We start from the raw sequence: 21,049 nt of genomic DNA, 5'->3' as shown, positions 1-21,049 counted from the left end.
GGAACAGCTTGGCTAGGAGCACGGCAAGTCCTGGAACTCAAGTCTTCAGTAATATTGCCAGAATGTTGTCAGGGCCTGTAGCCTTTGCAGTATCCAGTGTTTCCAATCGTTTCTTGATATCATGTGGAGTGAATTGAATTGGCTGAAGACTGGTATCTGTAATGCTGGGGACCACTGGAGGAGGCCGAGATGGATCATCCACTTGGCACTTCTGGCTGATGAGTGCTGCAAATACTTCGGCCTTATGTTTTGCACTGATGTGCTGGGCTCTTCCATCATTGAGGATGGGGATATTTGTGGAGCCGCCTCCTCCAGTGAGTTGTTTAATTGTCCACCACCATTAATGACTGGATGTGGCAGGACTACAGAGCTTCGCTCTGATTTGTTGGCTTTGGGATCGCTTGGCTCTGTCTGCCACTTGCTGCTTTCACTGATGGCGTGCAAGTAGTCCTGTTTAGTGGATTCACCGGGTTAATGCCTCATCTTCAGGTATGCCTGGTGCTGTTCCTGACATGCCCCCTTGTACTCTTCATTGGACCAGGGTTGATCCCTTGGCTTGACAGTAATGGTTCAGTGGGGGATATTGCTAGGCCATGAGGTTACAGATTGCGCTGGAATATGATTCTGCTGCTGCTGATGGCCCACAGCGTCTCATGGTTGCCTAGTCTTGAGTCGCTAGATCTGTGCGATGTCTGACCCATTTAGTGCGGTGATAGTGCCACACAACACAGTGGAGGTTGTTCTCAGTGTGAAGGCGAGACTTTGTCTCCACAAGGACTGTGCAATGGTCACTCTTACCGATACTGTCATGGACAGAGGCAACTGCAGCTGGCAGATTAGTAAGGATGAGGTCAAGTATGTTTTTCCCTCTTGTTGGTTCCGTCACCACCTGCTGCAGACCTGGTCTAGCAGCTGTGTCCCATAGGACCCGACCAGCTTGCTCACCAGTACTGATGATGAGCCACTCTTGGAGGTGGACATTGAAATATGGAGATGTCCATGGAGTAGGCAGTCTGTTTATCATTGCATGGGTTTGTCTTTCCCTTTAAAAGCCCTTTGATCATTGTTTGCTGGAATTCACTCGCTCACAGGCAGAGTCGCTTACCTTGCTCACTCTGAGTGTGGTCACAGATACTTTCTTCTTCTTTGCTCACTTTCAGTTACCAACACGACGGAAAGTCACCATCAGTGCTCCTATGCCAGTAGCTTTCAGCCTCAGTCTGAATGTGCCAGTGAACCCCAAATATGCATGAACTCCTTTCCTCAGTAATCCAATCTGTTAACTTCACAGGCTTCGCATTCCAAGTCCCGGTCCAACCTATCTACATGTACCTACACGAAGCTACCTTTCTATAATATCCCCACAGCCCATAGAGTATGAAGTATTCATGCTGCTGTTCTCCCCACCATCTCCGTTGAAGCCAGAGTGCCCCTGAACTTTGACCCCTGCTCCCCACATTATCCTCCCCTTACCCATGCTTTACCATATTACTCGCTGGCAAGCTCTGCTGGCCCCCCTTCACAATTACATTGCATTCCTTCCCTCAGCCCTGAAGGCTCAGCTGTGGAGGCTTAGTCCCACAATAATGGCTGCAATTGCTTCCACTACTTGCCCCCTTAGTTTCTATGAATGGACCCAATGACTGACTGTAGCCCACCCTTTCAACTGAAATAACAGGACATCCTCGAGCATGATGTCCCAGATCTCTGATTGGCCCATGTGTTTGCCCTCAACTGCTTTCGCCCTACCCCTCAGACTTGTTGGTAAGCACAACTGCTTTCGCCCTACCCCTCAGACTCTTTGCTAAGCACAGACTGACTGTGACCTACTTCCTGCACTGCAGAGGCACAGACCTCTGGCATGGCCTCTCCTCTCTCCCCCTTTTCTGATGAAGGGTCTAGGCCCGAAACGTCATCTTCTGTGCTCCTGAGATGCTGCTTGGCCTGCTGTGTTCATCCAGCTCCACACTTTGTTATCTCGGATTCTCCAACATCTGCAGTTCAGTTATCTCTGATGTAAATTGGAGTGAGATGTTTTTCAATGTTGAGGTTCTTGTCTGATTCTGCCGTACATCTCACCATAGCCGACTTCAGGTAGACCACTAAAATCACACCCTCCTCTGTTTTTGTTTCTTATCAGGTAGACTTTTAATCACGCCACCTGGGTTTGAAGTATCACATTGACAGATTACAAAAAAAATGTCATTTGGTGTCTAAGATTGCACTCAGATCTGACTGGTTGTTCTTCTAATTTACATTAAAGGAAGGAAAATGCGCTATCTGCAAAATTCCCTGACTGCAGTTCATTTAGATGTGCTTAATGTCGAGGGCTGAAAAGAAAAGTATCTAATTTTTTCATTCAGTTATGTGCCTCTATCGTAAGCTATTTTGTGTGCTGTTATTAGTCATGCACATCCTTTTTTGCCCACCTGTTCCTTTATTTCCTTTAACATCAGTGTTAACAGTCCATGCTTATTTCCAACTGCAAATAGGATCAAAGCAATTGAACAGAAATTAAAGGAAGGGAATTACAATCAAAGTATTGAATCAAAAAAATTAACACAATTGTGTAACTTAAATTTGCGTAAGTTGATATTTGTAAAATCACAAACATTTCACCTAATCTGTAAATAGTCCGTCTACTAACGTTGTATGACTATTACATATTTTTTATTTCTCAAATCATGCAGTACTTGATTGTGCAATAATTTAAAAGGGCACAGTATTCTAGATTTATTACCTCATAACTAAATATCAAAGTATGCCGACTGTAGAGCAGAGTTTAGACAAAGCTTCAAACAATGCACTTTACTATTCAGTTAGGCTATTATACCACTACATATACTCAATAAATCTGCAAATTTTTTCAAACTGGATATTTTTTTTAAACCAGAGCTGTGCCTCATGTTGCTCAAACTGCCCTCATACCCTGATATCCTGAAAAAACTGATATCATGTTTAACTACATTAATAGGTTAGGCATTTGTATGTTCTCGCCCTGTGATATACTGATTTTCTTTCAACTACTGATTCAAAAAAAATGCATGGAACCACAACTTAGTGAAAATATAGCAGAGCAGCCACTCGTGAAACTCCCCTTTGGCTTAGAAGCTGTTCATACATGTCTAGTTTCTAACAAAATGTGGATACAGACCCATAACAGGAGCAATGTACAGTTGGTTCTGCCATAGCACAATAGGTGCTTTCCTGTGCAACATCATGTTATGCAAAATCACAGTATAGAAATAATGGAGCCTATTTGAAAAGCCGGGCTAGGGCAGACCACCAAAAAATCACGTAAAATGGCTCAAAACTCATTCAAAAGCCTAACACAAAGGATAGTGCAGTTTGAATAAATGTTTAATTCGTATCTAATAATGAAATAAAAGTAAATTTACACCTTATCTTGAAAAATGTCAAGATGACTTGATGGGGGAGGAGGTTTTGAGATTGCTGTGTTGTTAATGCAAGGGCTGAGGGTCATCCTCGTCATTGCTGTCATCATTGTCGTCGTCATCATCATCATCATCATCCTCATCCTCATCATCATCATCACCTTCAGGTGCATTTGTGGTTGCAGGGTTAGGGCGAAAAATAATTAACCCAGAAGTGGATGGCTTTGGTTCATTGTGTTCTGACTGTTTCTTGGGGTTGACTTAAAAATGACTCCAGTTTTTGTTGGTTTGCCCTTTTTCTTCTTTCATGAAGAAACTGTTCATCGGGTGCCAAATATTTTTCCACGAACTGCTACCCTGCTGCGTTCTGCATTGTAATTGTTGTCCTCTAAAAACTGCAAATTCTTCTCAAACTTTTCTCAGAGTAGAAGACAAAACAGAAGTGGAAAGCTCTTGTGGTGCTGCATCCTGGACTTCATCTTCTTCATCTCCAGCTTCCACTTTCCCCTCAGTGACAAGTTGTTGTAGATCAGTAGAGAGATCTTCACAGTGGGGCTTAAGCAGTTCTTCAACATTCTCACTCTCCACTTCTTCAAATCCAACTTGCTTTACAAGATCAACACAATGTTCTCTGATTCTTGGGAGTTCCTCTAACAGATAACAGGTTTTGAAGTCTTGAAAAGAATCTGGGAGAAGTTTCCACCAAACTGCATGCAAGCAGTCCTTACTGACATCACCATAGGCCTGCTCGACAATGTCAGTCGCATTCTTGATGTTAAAGCTCTCCCAGAATTGAAGAACACTGTCCTTATCCCCCCTAGTGACTGCATCAGCCTCTTAAACATGTGCCTTAAATAGTAAGCTTTAAAAGCTACTATTCCATCCTGGTCTATGGGTTGAAGAAGAAAGGTTGTATTTGGGGGTTGAAATAGCACTTTGATGTTTTCAGAAAGCTCACCAATGGTGGGTGGATGGAATTGCACTACCCCCAAAGCATTTTAGAAATAGCGATCCCCTATTTGTTAGTTGTGTTGTGGTCAATTCACAATGCCAGAACACACTCTGTAGCAGAACCAGCAGTATTTTGTGGTGAGGTCACTTACTTATTTGTATTAATGACACTGTTGCAGAGAAGAAAGGTATGGTATAGCCAGACTCTGGTATTTAGAATAAATATCATTTTAAAATGATGAACGTGAACTTGTTTGTGTACTTTAAATACTTAACAGTAAATATACAATCACTAAAGAAGCCTCCTTGTAACCTAACAGTCAGCAGCTGCTGTATGCTTCCTGGTGCCACCTTTTATTAAGTAAATTCAATATGTTAACTCTCGAGGCAATTTCATGAATTTGAGACAGGCCTTGAATTGTCTTGCAACTTGAGGAATCGCCCTGGAGCTTGAAGGCAAGTCTGTTTAGAATTGCAAGTCTAAAGGAAGGTCAAACAATCCATTTTCAGTTGAAGAACCATTGTAAGTAGTTTTTTTTAACATGCACTTCGTGCGTGTATTTACAAATAGAAAATTCAGTTTAATAAATTAAGTTCCTAGAAATTCAGTCTGTGGGATTGTAACTATTATGTACAATAATGGTTAAAATAACAAATTCCAATGCATTTTGAAATGGTGCCAAATAAAATATGTGCAGTGTAAATGCTGTAATGTTAAAATATCATGACCATAGAGTCATACAACATAGAAACAGAACCTTTTTGCCAGCATTTCCGTGCTGACCAACAAACACTAATCCCGTTGCCTGCTATGCCCAGGCATTTTAAGTACTCACACAGATGTTTCTTAAGTTGTGAGAGTACTTGCCTCTTAGGCAGTATGTTTCATATATTTAACTCCCTCTGGGTACAAAGAAATTCCTCACATCTGTAAATCACTTGCTCCTCACCTTAAACTGATGTCCTCTGGTCTTAGATAAGTTAGCCATGCGGTAGCAGTTCTCATGATCTGCCCTGTCTGTGCCTCTTGTTATTTTGTATACCTTAATCGGATCACTCTTCAGTTTCCTCTGCTCTAAGTAAAACATTCCAGTCTATCTGTCTGTCCTCATAACTGAGATTTTTTCATCCTAGGTAACATCCTAGTACTTACCGGGAGTAAATTTCATCTGCCATTGCTCTGTCTAATTTAACAACTGATCAATATCCCCATTCATGGGGAGACGATAGCTTAATGGTATTTATCACTGGACTGTTAATCTAGAGACCCAGATAACATTCTGGGACCAGAGTTCAAATCCCACCATGGTAGATGGTGGAATTGGAATTCAATAAAATATCTGGAATTAAGAATCTAATGATGACCGATTGTCAGGAAAAACCCATCTGGTTCACTAATGTCCTTTAGCAAACGCAACTGCCATTTTTATCTGGTCTGACGTACACATGACTCCAGACCCACAGTAATGTGGTTGATGCTCACTTGCCCTCTGGGCTATAAATGCTGCCTAGCCAGTGACACCCTCATCCCGTGAATGAATAAAGGAAAACAAAAGTCTGGTGAGTCTCCTCTGTACCCCGTCCAGTGCAATCAAGTCCTTCTGATAGGTTGGTGACCAGAATTGAATTGCACAGCATGTTTCATCTGTGCTCGAACCAATGTTTTATAAAGTTGGAACAAAACATCCTTATTCCTGTGTTCAGTGCCTTGGTGAGTGAAAGAAAACATCCCATATACTTTCTTCACCACCCTTGTCTCCCTCTGCCGACATCTTCAAGAATCTATGGACTTGTACAGCAGGGTCCCTCAGTTTTTCCTAGAGACGTACCATCCATTGTATGTATCCTTCTCTTATTAGACGTCCTAAACTGCATCACTTTGTACTTGTCGGAATTAAATACCATCCACTGTTGCTCTGCCTAATTTAACAGCTGATCAGTATCAGAAACAGGGCTGAAACTATCCTCCACACTGTCAACAACACCATCAATTTCCGTGCTAACTTACTCATTATACTTTGTACATTCAAATCCAACTTGTTAATGTACGCAACAAACAGCAAGGGTCCCAACATCAGTCTATGTGGTACACCACTGATTACAGGCTTCCAGTTACAAAAACAACCCAACCTATATGCCCCCTATTTGTAAACAAATTTTAGATTCAGTTTGACAACTTGCCTTGGATCCCATGGGATCTTATCTTTTGAATTGGCCTTCGATGTGGGACCGCTGTGAAGTCAATGTAAAAATTTAGTGAACATTTAATCGTTTGAAAGATTATTTATTTAAATATACTTTGAATCACAAGTTTCAAGTGAAGGGCTTAGGATCATCAAATTTCTATGTTTATCGAATTTACTTTGTAATCTCCATTGCACATTGCACATGGTATATTAGGTTATATTACAGATGCAAATCTTCTATAGCATTTCGTTTTGCCCTTGGGCTGTACACCTGATATGGAATGTATTTTGTAAATATAAGTCAATTACGCTCATTGAGGTGACATGCTGTGTGGGGATAAGTTGAATATTACTGCAAGTTTTGTAAATTGAAGGTTCAAATGTTTTCATAATTATTTTAATAAATTTTACGAACGAAGTACTTTTTTGAGGAGAGTTAAAAGGTCTCCCATGGCATTGTGTCTTGTAATTCAAATAACTAAAGTAGCAGATGTGGAAAATGAGAAGGGCTTTTCATAATCTTTCAAATGAACTAATCAGTGGTTAAGGTGGATTTTGTACTTTGCCAGATCATGAAGCATGTTGTTAGGTAAACATGGTCAAACCAGTTAATTTATTTATTGATTGATTACTGAGCTTTGCAAATTCGAAAGTGTAAATTAGGTATATAACATTTCTGCTTTACAAAAAATTGTTCATATCCACAATGCACTATGATATTTTCCTGATAAATGTATTGTTCTTGCATTAAAGACAGATAATATTAGACAAATATTTCTGTTGTTGTTTACAAAGAAATGTTATTTGCCCTGCTGTTTTTGATTTATTGACACCATTTTGGAGTCTTTGGAAGTGTGTCAGCAATTTCAGGGGTCTCCAGCAAAGAGAAATATTTAAAAAGCACTTTGAAGAATAGTTGAAAGATTTGAAAGCAACTCAAATAGGGCATCCACAATAAATACCTACAGCATATTACCAACACTAACTAATGTGTAAGACAGCCCTTTAAATCAATAAAGTCCAATGATAACCTTGCCCTTCAGCCATCAATTTGCGATGGCAAACATTATGATTTCAAGATCACAAGTGGAAGGGCCACCAACACATGGTATATGTTTTATTATGTTATCACTTAAAATTCCTAAAGCAGATATGTAGTAAAGTTCCAAGTTTAAATTTTGGTTTGCCTTAAGTTAACTAAAGGAAACCTGGGAGTGCTGAAATTATCTTCAACATCCTTAATCTAGATAGATAGGGGAAATAAGCAAGAACTCCTGTTCCTGATCATTATCTCAGAACTTCAGCCAAGAGTGAATGTTTGAAAGCGTGACTGTGCTGAGCAATAGCTCACATCTATCTGGCAACCAGTCACTGTTCTCAGTAACTGAATGGACACTTCAGTAAAACACTTCTGGGATTTGTACCACTAGTGCATAGGAATGAACAACCTAATAAGGCATAATTAAGAAAAACTAATAGAATGTTATCTTTTATTGTGAGGGGATTTGAATGCCAGTGTTGGGGAGGTGGGTATGCTTCAGCTGTACAAGGCATTGGTGAGGCCACAAGTGTTCAGTCTTGATCACCATACGTACAGAAGGATGTTAATGAATTGGAAGCAATTCCTGGAATGAGAGGATTGCCTTATGAGGAACGGCTAGGTAGACTAGGCCTGTATCCTCTGGATTGAGAAAAGTCAGTGATAATTTAATTGAAACATAAAATACCCTGAGGGGCCTTGATCAGGTAGATATGGAAAGGATGTTTCCTCTTGTGGGAACGTCTGAAAGTAGGGGTCATAGTTTAAAAATAAGGGATCACCCATTCAAGACAGAAATGACAAACCACTTTTTTCTCTCAGAATGTTGAGTGCTTTTGGAATTTCTTTCCTTAAAAGGCAGTGGATGCAGAATCTTGAAGTATTTTTAAGCCAGAGGCAGACATATTCTTGATTACCAAAGGGATGAAAAACATAGTGGATATGCAGGCATATAGAGATGAGGTCAAAATCAGATTAGCCATGAGCTTATTAAATGGCCGATTGGCCTGCTCTTGTCCCTTGTTCATATGCTCATATAATTAAGAGTGCCTCCTTCCCGTTGCTATTTGCCTGAGTATTGATTGCATCTCTTCAGCCACTCCAAAGTTGCAGTGCCCATTGCTTGTATGAGCCAGTACAAAATGAAAACACACACTTTATCATTGGTGACATAATGGAACAGAGAGGTTTCCAAGGATATCAAAATATTAATAATTTAAGTAAAAATGATCATTAAATAGAAACCAACCACAACTAATGGAACTGCCAGAAGTATTTGAATAATTGGAGGTCTTAACCTTATAATGGAAAGTTCTGAGAGTGGTTGGAGAATCAAGCATCTTTAGTTGATATTATTGTATTGGTGCAAAAGTGGCTTTGAATAACCATTTAGGTTGCATTACGTGGCAGTTTATTGTTCATTGGTAAACAATTTCCTGTTGGTGTACATGGAATAACAAAACAGATACTGCGCTGTAACCTAATGACTGGGGATATTATTTAAAGTATTTGGTCCTGTTGTAACTCAAAGCTTTAAATCGGGACATTTTTAAAAAGATTTTGTTTTTGGTAAAAGTAATTTTATTCTAATTGTAGTTTTAAATAGCCCTTTTAGTATAAATTAACTGGAAATCTGTAAAGGTTTAATGGAAGAATTACTAATCTGTACAACAAACAACTGTTAAGAATTAGTTAGGATTATGGCAGTGTCTTTTTGTGAAGGCTTGCATTATAGAATTATTGGAAAAAAGGAAACTTTACAGCACAAGAGGAGATTATTTGATCTGTCATGTCTGTGCTGGCAGAAAGAAAAAACAACTGTAATCTTGCCAGCTCTTGTTCCATATCCCTGGTGGCTATATGAAGTATATATTCATGTGTTTTATTTTGAATGTGATAGGATTTCTGTCTGTGTCACTCTTTGCATATTCCAGATTCCGCCATCCTCTAGGTGAAAAGCATTTATCCTCATTTCCCCAATAATTCTTTGCTTTTAAATCTATATATCCTGATTTATTGACCTGATTTAAGGTGCTTCCTTTCTGATGTCCTCATATTTATATGTCAAATAAATCACCCCTCCATCTCATCTGTTTCAAATAAAAAAAACTCTCCAATCTTTCCACATATTGTCCTTGTAAATCCTTTTTCTACACTTTTGTATTATCATTTTCCACCTGTCAAGCAGTGTATAAGACTGCTAAAGAATCCAGTATTTACAGTCTAATTAATGTTCTCTACAGACCTATAATAACCATTCTGTTGTTGTAATCTCTGCTTTAGCCAGTTTGTAAAAATATACCCTGTAAACTTTTGTGATCACCTTATCTTCCAGCCTGCTACCGTAGATATTTAGCCCAAAGTCTGTTTGCTTCTCTGCACTTCTCTGAATCTAAACATTTGTTTTCTTACCTCATTTGTCCTGTCCAAATGCATTTTACACATATCTTCAAATTGAATTCCATTTGCTACTTTTCTGCCCAGCTGACCGGTCTATCAACATTCCAAGAGTTTACAACTTTCTTTAATACAAAGGGTATTCTTGGGAGGCATTTGAAAGTTCCACTAAAATCTTCAGAAAAATTCAGAAAAATGGTATAACTAGGAGGTTTTTTTTTCATGAACATCCCCATGATTATGTGATAGCCTGTGTCGTGCCTAACTTCTCTGCACCCTGTTTGAAACACTGAGAGATTGCTTGGGCATCATTAACCCCTCCCCCCCCCCACTTATATATCTTATTCACACTGGACTTTTTAGCACTTTCATAATTTACACACCGTTACAAAGCACCTCCTCTTCTGTGGGCAATATCCTCGTCATTTTAACGTATAAATGCAAGAAAGATCATGGAAGGCAGGGAGAAACCAGTGCAATTTCACCAGAAAGTTTAGATATATTGATTTGGATTATGACAAGGAGGAATGAATACTGCACAAACTAAAGTGATTGTTCTCAGAAGCAATAATCTTTCGTTTATGTCAGTAACACATTTACTCAAGGTCACACAGTCATCCCAGTTTGCACTCACGTCTCAAGAAGAAAGTCTGTTTGTACATCAAAAGCTGCAAAGTCCTTTTTTAAAATTCTTTAATAACCAATATAAACAAATTTACTTAAAGGTTAACAGCACCTTCAAATTTTGCATGAGATTTTCTACATTTTTTCTGTAGCCAATGAATATCAGACATCTCAAATTATCAATTACAAAAAATAGCTGCTCAATGTGTGCTGGGAAATTATGAAATATAATTTTATTAATATTTTTGTAGGTAATCTATGTTCAGTTTTTCAATACCTGGAAGAAACGTACCTGGGTATGGTATTTGTGAGAGGTTAAAAGTAATTGAAATTTCATCCAGTGTTCTCTATACGGTACATACAATCTGCGGTATGATGTTTTTGTTACTGGTAGAAGAACCTGGGCTACTGTCACAAACAGCCAAAACTTCTTCAGGTTGTTCCTCATGAGTAAGTTTATGATCCAAACAAAATTACATTTTGGACACTCAGATCTTCCTAATGAGTGATAAAATGACAATTGCACTTCCATTTTTCAACATTTACCACTCAACTATTTTCCACCTGAAAGAGCACCGTACGTTTTCAAAATATTTGGCCCTTACATCTGGCAGTCAAGCAATATAGAAAAATGAAATCCAGTTTCCTGCACCTAGAAAACATTTGAGAACTGTACTAGATAGGCGGTTCAACAGCCAAATACATCAGTTTTCTATATGCTATATTACAAGTCTCAAATCAAGAAACATGAGTGCACTTCTTGGAAGAGCACAAATGAGTCACAAAGAAAATCTGAAATGGCTTGTTCAGACCTCTATGTTCCCCTGGGTTTCACTATAATATTAATTACACCATTGCCAGTTTTGTAGCAAAGTATAATGTCGTCTTGACTTTCAGCTATGTGATAATGAACATATAATTTGTCCCCATATGATTGTCCGTGGCAAGAATTTTGCAGAGGTCTGTGTCACGTGATTTTTATTTCCATCAATGAGGGGACCGTATTACTCACATTCATTCAAAGGTAGCTTTGTGTAGTAATAGTTCTAAGTCCTAGGATTGCATTACAAGTCGGTCTTCCAGATTTTCTTCATAAATCTGAGAGCAAGGGTACATTTCTCTATTGAATCAAACTCCTAGGTGACAAAAAGTCATTCATTTGGTTAAGATTCTTGCGTTCAATCAGTAGTATTGCAGAAGTAAAACAAAGAAAACATTACAATCTTGCTGATTTCTCTACAGTGTTAGTTAGGAAAGAAAGGTTTATGTAGACTCTTTCTTAGCCTCAGTATAATTAGCCTAACTTTTAAAGTAAAGTCAATATTGTAAGGTGGGAAACATGACAGCCAATTGCAGACAGCTAGTTTGCACAAAGAACAATGACTGGATAATCTATTTAAAAATTTTGGTTGAGATATAAAGATTCCAGAACATCAGGAAGAAATTCCCTGGTATTCTTGGAGAAATGATTTTTTAACGTATTTGATAGGACACTCGACATTTCAGTTGAAAATAATGGGTATTTGTATGTTCCATATTCTAAACTGGGGTCCACAACCCTCTGATTCAGTCAAAAGTGATTGAGTCACACTGATACCAGAAATGGCATATATCCTTCATTACTTCCCTAGTCAGATATAATACTCTTTCTTTGAAATGTACAACAGCCAGTTTTGGTCATTTGGGAGCTCCTGTTAACCACTTCCATATGCAAGACTTGGAGCTGCACATAATTTTAAGAGAAGTAGCCAGCAATGCTATACTAATAAAACAAATCAGTAGATTCCAGCAACGCTCTTCTGGTGGAATGTCAAATGAATGACACTACGACAGAAGTGATATAATTAAGAAGCACCTGGCTCTCTCAATTTCACACATGGAAGGAAAGCAGCCAGACATACAGCAAACCAAAGCATTTCTGCTCATGCTACTTAACTAAGATGTTCAGCAGTTTTTTTCTTTTAGCAACATCAGTGATATTTTGTATTTTGATTTATTGATCAGTGAATCCACCTATAGAATAAGTAGAGGGCTCATAATGATATTGGGTTGAGTACAAGTTTTGACTGAGTTGACAGGTAATTGCCTGCTCCTTCCACACTGCAAAACAAAACACAACTGTACAATACATAATTTGGAAATTGTATTTCAAAATAGAGGCAGATGAATGTAGATGTATTCTATGAAAGTAATTTTTTAAACAGATCAGAAAGTCATTCGGACAGTGACATAAGTGCATTTGGATAATGACCTAAACTGAGCTCTGGGTCATTGTCAACTGCTTCTCAAAAGCATATGGAAAACTAAAGTCCTGCTCCAGTTCCTACAGCACAAGCATCCGCACTTCGAGTAAGAACAACAGCTGAATCCTGGAAAATCAGGACAGTTCTGTTCTTGTGAGTCTTCTCTTGACAAAGGTAGACATAGCTGATGAACTTCACTATTACCTCCAATTTGCCAACTCAACATTTCTCTGACTGAGAAAAATAGTGTTTGAGACCAGCATCTTAACCCCTCAGATTAAAGTCACAGTTGATGGGGCAGCATGCTGCTATTTCCTTTGGATCCTTGGTCAAACTACACAAGCACCTGAAAGCAATGGAGATATACCCGCAATGGTGGCTTCACAACCTTTAGCATAAAAGGCACTCCAAAACAGCATTCTCTCTGAAGCCAACTTGCCCAATTTCAAGGCATTAACCACTTAAAACCACCTCTAGTTGACAGAACACATGGTCCATATGCCTCCCATGGACTTCTGAAGCAACTGTTCTACTCATCAGTTGATCTCAAAGGGATTCTCCCAGGACACACCAGAAGTTAGGAATATCCTCAAAGCATCCCTGAAGAGATCAATCATTCCTGAGTCGTGACCAATCAAAATAGAAAATGTTCATCTAGAAGGCATCAAACACGTTGACAGACTTGTACCATGTTTCACCAAAGACAAGGTGTTGAAGGGAGTGCGTAAACCTCCAAACAATCCATTCATTCAACCTTTCATCATCATCTGCCCCATATGCAGCAGAGTCTACAGTTTGCGCAATGGTCATATCAGCCCTCTCAGAAGTCAATGAACTGGAGCACTTGCAGTGCTTTCAGATGGCTACCAACAATACCAAAAGACTTCCTAAAAAGAGTAAATCATCATATGACAGAGAAAAGGGATAGAGGGATATGTTACCAGGACAAGAGGAACTAATGTGAAGGAAGGCTTACGTGCAGCTAGGTTGAATGTATTCTTTCTGTGCTGTAAAATACTGAAGCGAATCATAAAAGGCACCATCTTGTTATAGATAACAAAGTGTGGAGCTGGATGAACACAGCAGGCCAAGCAGCATCTTAGGAGCACAAGACCTTGGAGGGAGGAGGTTAACTTCTTCAGGTTAGGCATCCTGGAAGAGGCTTTGCAGTGAGGTTAAAATTGTGATCAGAGATAATGGGAACTGCAGATGCTAGAGAATCCGAGATTACAAAGTGTGGAGCTGGATGAACACAGCAGGCCAAGCAGCATCCTAGGAGCACAAAATCCTAAGATGCTGCTTGGCCTGCTGTGATCATCCAGCTCCACACTTTGTTACCTCGGATTCTCTTACATCTGCAGTTCCAATTTATTATAAGTGTTCGATGAAATGAAGAAAGGAAAATATGGCCAAAATTACAATTGAAGGCGTAATTCAGCCTACATAGCAAGTTGCACATGCCTGGAATATTGCATAAGTTCAGCAGAGGTCAGGGATGACACTTGTTATAAAATCATTTTGATCACACAACCTACTGGGGGCACAGATAGTCTGTCTTTTGCCCAGGCCTTAAGTCTAGTGGAGGTTATCAAATTCATACAAACAAATCAGGGGCAACAGCAGGTCACTAAGCCCCCTCAAGCCTGCTCCACCATTCAATAAGATCGTTGTTGCTTTAACTATAAATATCCACATTCCTGACCCTCCAAAGTACCTTTTACCCTCTTGCTGATTCCTTGACAAAACACCTGTCCTGCTATTCTTGATGTTTTCTAAGGAATTACTGAGAGTCATAGATATGTACAACCCAGAAACAGATCCCTCTGTCCAACTCATCCATGTCGACCAGATATCCAAAATTAATCTAGTCCCAACTGCCAGCATTTAGTCATGTCGGACTGCAGAAGCTCTTTAAAAAAGCAGATGTTTATTACTCAAAACAAAAACAGAAAACAAACTTGAGAAAAAGAAGATCACTTGGACAATTCTTTAAACACACAGTAAAATAATGTTCCAACCTGTTTCTAAATAGCATCATAATAAGACCATTAGAAACAGGAACAGGAGTAGGTCATTCGGTTCCTTGAATCTGCTCTGCCATTCAATAGGATCACAGCTGATCCAACATTCTTCATGCCCACTTTCCTGCAACTGCCCACAACTCTTGACCAAGAAGCTATTAATCTCAGCCTTCAATATGTACATGGACTTTGCTCCCACAGGTCTCTGTAGCAAGGAACACCAAAGATTTAAAACCCTCCGACAGAAGAAGTTCCTCCTTATCTCAGTCTTAATTAGTTGTCTCATTTTCTTAGACTATGTCCTATGGCCTGAGACACTTACATGACACGACATGTTCTTTCAGCCCGTTAAAAATCCCACACATTTCAATGACATCACTTCTCATCCTTTAAAACTCCAGTGAGTAGGGTGCCAACAAGTTCACCCTGTGCTCACAAGACAATCTATCATGCCATAGACTATCCCAGAGAACAGTCTCTGAATTGACTCCAATGAAATGATACTTGTCCTTAAATAAGGGAAATACAACTGCTCCAAATACTTGAGATGTGGTCTCACCAGCATCTTGGACAGTTGTAGTGAGACTTCCCTCCATTTACACTTCACTCCCAAAAACTAAGGGCCAACATTCCATCAGCCTTCCTGACTACCTGCTGCACCTGTGTGTGACCATCAATTTATAAAGATTTAAATCCAGATAAATTAAGCCTCAATAATCAAATCTGCAAGTTGTATCTGATCTGTATTACTTAATTTTTGAATAAATTTTACATGTTATGTTTTTATGTATTTTATTGACTTTACCACCAGTTGTTATATTATTTCGAAACTGCAGGAATAGAATAGATTTTGTGACTTACCAGATACTGACCAAATAACCAGCTCCTTTTCCTGTAGCAGAGCAGCAGTAAATTCCTGAGGCTGGAAAAGTTTAGGAAAAGCAAAAACAACACAACATCTATTTGCCTTCATCCCCTGTATTCCCTTAATCACTTAACTCTGCTACTCTACTGTAAGTTACACACAAGTGCACTTACTTGGCATCCCCAGCAAGTTCCAGAAAAGCACAGCAACAACTTAGTTTTTAAATAAGCATTAATAACATGTTCTCATGGTAGAATTTTTGGCCAGTCCAGTTTGATCATCTGCAGAACCTAAGAGGATGTTTGTGAAGTGCTGCAATAATCCTTTTGGATAGATTCATGCACTTATTGTGCTCCTCCACATATGGCAGCAAACACCTTCTACGAACAACTTAATGATAAGCCAAGCAGAAACAGAAAATACAGCACATCAATGATCCAAAGTGGCCATAATCTGTGGAAGATTACCTAATAAACCATCTCATGCATTCTGTTATTTGTGCCGTTACATTTTTTAGTCTTCCATGAGTCCCGAATGAGCCAGCGTTTTGTTGCCCATTCCTTCTTGCCTTTGAAAAGCTGCCACTTGGGTGTTCAGACCTGTTATAAGTGGCAAAAGCTTTCTAAAGTTTTAAATGGTGAACATGACTTTTGCAGTCAATTGCCAAATGATTAACTGCACACAGATTGACACTTCTTAAAAAAAAAGTCCATATATCTAAAAGTATAACTGACTGTATAGAGAACCTCTGGCAAACTACAATGTATCAGATCTCTCACTGGCATGATTTTGGCACCTCCCCCTCTTGGAGAAGTTCACTGAAAAGCCTGGGGAAAATGCTGAAAAATTATTCTTCCCCAAGGATGTTAGCCAGGATCAGAAATATATTTTAGTGATGAACAGAATTCCTGCCTTGTTTAAGATGTACAGAAAACTTGACCACTATTCTACCATCCAATGTGGTGTAAATCTGGGTAATCTCAATACAATTCGTAAGTGCAAAGTATAATCAACTAACAAAGCATAACTAACCATCATTCAATATTAATCAGCAGCAGTACTTCGATAGGCCAATGGGATAGTTATGGTGGAGAATGAAAAAAGTTTTGCTGATGCAATAAGTTTTGCTGTAGTGAGGTTGGAGGAAAAAGACACTGGGTAGAATTGGAGGAGCTTTTTACTTTGCACTGGCTGTGCTATGTGATAGAGAGTTTGATGCTAACTGTTTCTAATTTGCTGTATTATCATTCCTCACCTTGGTAATATGAGCTACTTTGTCAAAAAAGAAGTTATGTTGTGTAAGTACTTGAAAATATTTTGTGCGAAGTGAATGGATTTTTGCAGTTATTGAGCAATCTCTTAAAAATCATCTGCACCTTGTCAGAAAATTGTAGGCAAATAAATAGTGTAGATAGAGAAAGCGAATGAAATTAAGAATATATGCTGCTGATTGTGTTCTAATTACATCATTATAGGTTTTTTTCATTTTTTAAAATAATTTTTAAGTAATGTTAATTGCAGGTGACTTAGACTGATAGCCATAGAAAACAATTTGAGCTTCAAAGGAATTTCTTATCCTGGAACCAGCTGCCTACAGTGTCTATTAGATTTGTGCAATACACAGGAGAGTGAACGGGCTGTCAGGAAATATACAATTTTGGCCTTTACCTCTTTTGAATTCCTTGCTGTTGTATATGCTGTGGTTAATCTGCTTTTAAAATTACACTATTTTACTGACCTGAGGCAAAACTTAAGCTTCACAAATATTGCAAAGTTGAAATTTTGTGAAAAGTGTAAATGTACAGTTTCAGTCTTTGAGGACTGACACTTCTTGAAATCCTATTTCCATGGGCAACAGGTCAGCTATTCAACCAAATATATCTTCCTAGTTTTATTGGCATTTTACTTGCATGTTTCTAAATAAAAAATAGTTTACCAGTCATTTGCAGATTTTGAAATGCTTACTTTTCAGCTGTAAATTGTCAATGATCATGCTTCATAACAGCATTAATTTTTATGTATGAAAAGTTTAAAAAAAATCAATTTTAGTAAACAGTTATTTCCAATTATTGAAATCACTAGATATGGTTATACTTTCTTTGATCATAAACGTTCATTTTTCCTCTATTATTAGCACACATTTATGTTAGCTCCCTGATAAAATAAATTTTGGCTTATCCAGTGATGAGGTTTCTGTGACTTACTGAGATTAAAAATAACACAATAAACTTAAGCAGACAAATGAAAATGTGTAGCTGAAGTAAGGTACTTCTTCATTGATATAAGTTTGCAGGGTTTACCTGTCTCAACTTAAGTACTGTTACAGACAAAGCAAATTAGCTCCTATTGAATGCTATCCTTCCTGATTTGCTTATAAAACTTCATGACTTAATCTGAGAATCAGTGCCGAGAGTTGAGTGTATTCCAAAGTTCACCTTTAATTCAAGTTTAAATTGGATTCATCTGTCGTCCAGCTGTGAACTTGCCTACTTGTCCCGAACTCCTCTAATGTTAACTTGATTGGCTCATTTCCGTACTGCCTTTAACTTAGTATGGGCCCCTTGTATTTTTTGAAAACCTGGAATAGATTCCTTCAGATCAACTGCTCGTAGAATAGTAGCTTCAGTTTATGTTTTAACTTATGACTTAGTAGATGGTGGTAAAATTGAATTTGTACAATAATTTATTTACAATTCACTTAGCAATAGGATATGAATGTCTGATGTATTTCTTTTATAATAGTATAAGCACTTATAATATGAATGGAAGAACTCCAGTTCAGGATTTTATAAAGCTCAACTTTTGTTCTCTGGTCCATAGAATGCTAACTGCATACAATTTCCAAATGCTTATCTTCTCACAGTGCAGGAGTATGACTAGCAACAAGCTTAGACAAGCTTGCACTTTAAAGAAGTCCTGTTATGGAATATTGCTATTCGTGTTTATCCTAATGAAGGGCTCACAGCACTGAGGAATTTAGTTTGTACAGATTGAAGAAATTACTGACAAAGAAATAGTTCACAAAATGTCAGTTAACAGCAGAAAAACCTCAGGACGTCCATCCTATTACTACAGACTTTTGGGCAGGTCACGCCTTCAGAGACAACGCAGTCGTTCCAGGAGTCGCAACAGGCCAGGAAACAGAGGTAATGGAGTGTTAATCAGACTGCAGTGCTACAAAGTCCTAATCTGCCTCCTGTTTTGGCTCTATATTTAAAAACACTTAAAAAATATTATGAATGTGAAATTTCAAGAAGAACCTTACATGCCTCCAGTGGTTTGCTTCCTATATTGTACTATTTTAGGTGGAATCTCACTTCATGATAAGGCTGTACTTTACTGCAATCACACTGAAGTAGAGCTGAATTTTTTACTGGTTAAAATATAATAATTAATCTTAAAACAAGGAACTGACATTAATTCAAAACAATAAGATCTATATTTACAAAAATACAGAAGTGATCAATCCTCAGATTTGGACAACTACTTTTCATTGAGCATCCAGATTACTACCAGTAGAGGATTACAACATGATGCTCCTGTAGCCATCATGCTTTCTAAATGACAGTTTGTAAATTTTGACATTTTAAATGCTGTCTTTGCTGTTTGCTGCATTATTGTAATACAAAATTACAAAACATGCAAGGCTAATAACTCTTTTTTAATGGTAATAGTAAGATGACTAAAACCTATCAACTTTTTGTCTTTTGCAAATGTAGTTGTATGAAGGTTATCCAATTGTGACTAAGACTAGAAAATACAGGAAATCATACTTCTGGTGATTTGTTGGTTACTGGTTTTGTTCCACAATGGGGATTCATCACTATATTGGCCATGTCCATGGTGAAACTCAAGAATATTACATGATCAAAGATGTATTTGCCAGTCTTGTGAGGATTTCCTATGTAATGTAACTTGACTAAAGCATAATTATTGCTAAGGCCATAATTCTTATAATTTTGTGCATGTGTACTGATTTAGTGAAAGTTTGTGGCAGCACACGGTAAAGATCAAGTCACTAAGTCTGTTCTTGCATGAAGGAGGTGTAGCCATAGTTGACTGAATATTAATGACAGAGGTATTTGTGAATTAGAATGAAGTGCATTATTCTGAATTGATTTGTAGTACACACTCATGTGGAACAGGAAGCTGAACATTTTTCAATGATCCAAATAAAATTCACATTATAAATTATAGTATTAACTAGTGTTGTATGCTTAGTAATAATCTTGTGTTTCTTGATGAGGGATGATTTCCTCTGACCTTAAAGTTCTTTCTGTTTTTATTTGGAAGAAATGTTTAGTACAGATCATCATTTCCTTCATCTGATTTGTAACTGTGTGAATTTCAAAGTTTTCTGTTTGAGCCATGCATTGCAAATATTGGCACACTCCCAGACCTTCACGTTCCAACTTGCAAAAGAATACATCAACAATGCCATGAAGAATTTTCTTTTATCTAAAAGCCTGGATATGCAATGATGACACTAATTCCAAATAATTCAACAAATATCAAATGAAATTGGGATATAAAATTGTGCTTGAGGTATGCAATATGCTGGATCTCTGGATGTCTGATAGGGTGGAGTCTGACAGAGCTAAGGTTAATTTCAGGCTCTCTGAGACCTCCTATAGGGCCCAAAATGATAAGTGATAAGTGCACGTGCACATGCAATCTGCAATTTTTGAATTAGGATAAAAAAAGAAGTTTTTTTATCCACATCTCAAGGATGTATTAGACTATTTGAATATGCAGGGAAGTGGCATATTAATACCTGGGCACATCCTTAGTCCAACATTGTCTTGCCTTGGGCCAACCAATTCCAGAGAAATCAATTCTAAATAGTACTGAGGCTTTTATAAATGAGAGTGGGTTAATAAAATCTGTAGACATAACAATGATGCTGCACAGACGCAAGATTCCCAGTCTTCAGAGCCTACTTTCTTTATCCACTAATCTTTCCCTCTAACTATAGATTGTGATCACTGTAGCCCCTCCTCCCACTGACCCATTATTCACAATCCTCTGTGTTACTGAGTACTTACCCTGAGGCCCAGTCATCTTCTCCCTGTGGACTCAGTTGCTCTTTCGGTCGTCTGGCAACTTATCTGCAGACAGTAATTTGCAACCTTTATCTATTTTCCCTCCTCCTACAGTATTGGCTTCATTCTGATGAAGTTTGATGCTCAATATCTGGGTCTGTTTTGACCCACCATTCAGCTGCTCCAATTGTTTTTTATCTTCTTGATAACTTCTTGTGACGTTAAGTTTTACTAATGGAAAATCATGTTTAAACATGAGTCAATATGTTACCGATTGTTGAGGCTT

At 38.2% G+C, this 21,049-nt stretch overlaps 1 protein-coding gene across 7 annotated transcripts in view; it reads left to right on the top strand.

Moving 5' to 3' along the window:
• Nucleotides 1-21,049, top strand: part of LOC125465223 (disabled homolog 2-interacting protein-like) — a 669,026-nt gene that overhangs the window by 286,278 nt on the left and 361,699 nt on the right. The window contains exon 1 of one of the 7 annotated variants that reach the window (XM_048558460.2): nt 18,595-18,867. The exons of the other annotated variants lie outside the window; for them this stretch is intronic. Within the exon in view, the coding sequence (XP_048414417.1) occupies nt 18,747-18,867 (121 nt within the window). The 5' untranslated portion in view covers nt 18,595-18,746. Of the gene's footprint in view, nt 1-18,594; nt 18,868-21,049 lie in introns of those variants that run through there. 7 annotated transcript variants of the gene reach the window in all.

This window comes from Stegostoma tigrinum, chromosome 29 (assembly GCF_030684315.1).
Source record: "Stegostoma tigrinum isolate sSteTig4 chromosome 29, sSteTig4.hap1, whole genome shotgun sequence".
Lineage (NCBI taxonomy): Eukaryota > Metazoa > Chordata > Chondrichthyes > Orectolobiformes > Stegostomatidae > Stegostoma > Stegostoma tigrinum.
The sequence above is the reverse complement of the archived record's forward strand: the minus strand, read 5'-3'. Positions and strand labels throughout refer to the sequence as shown.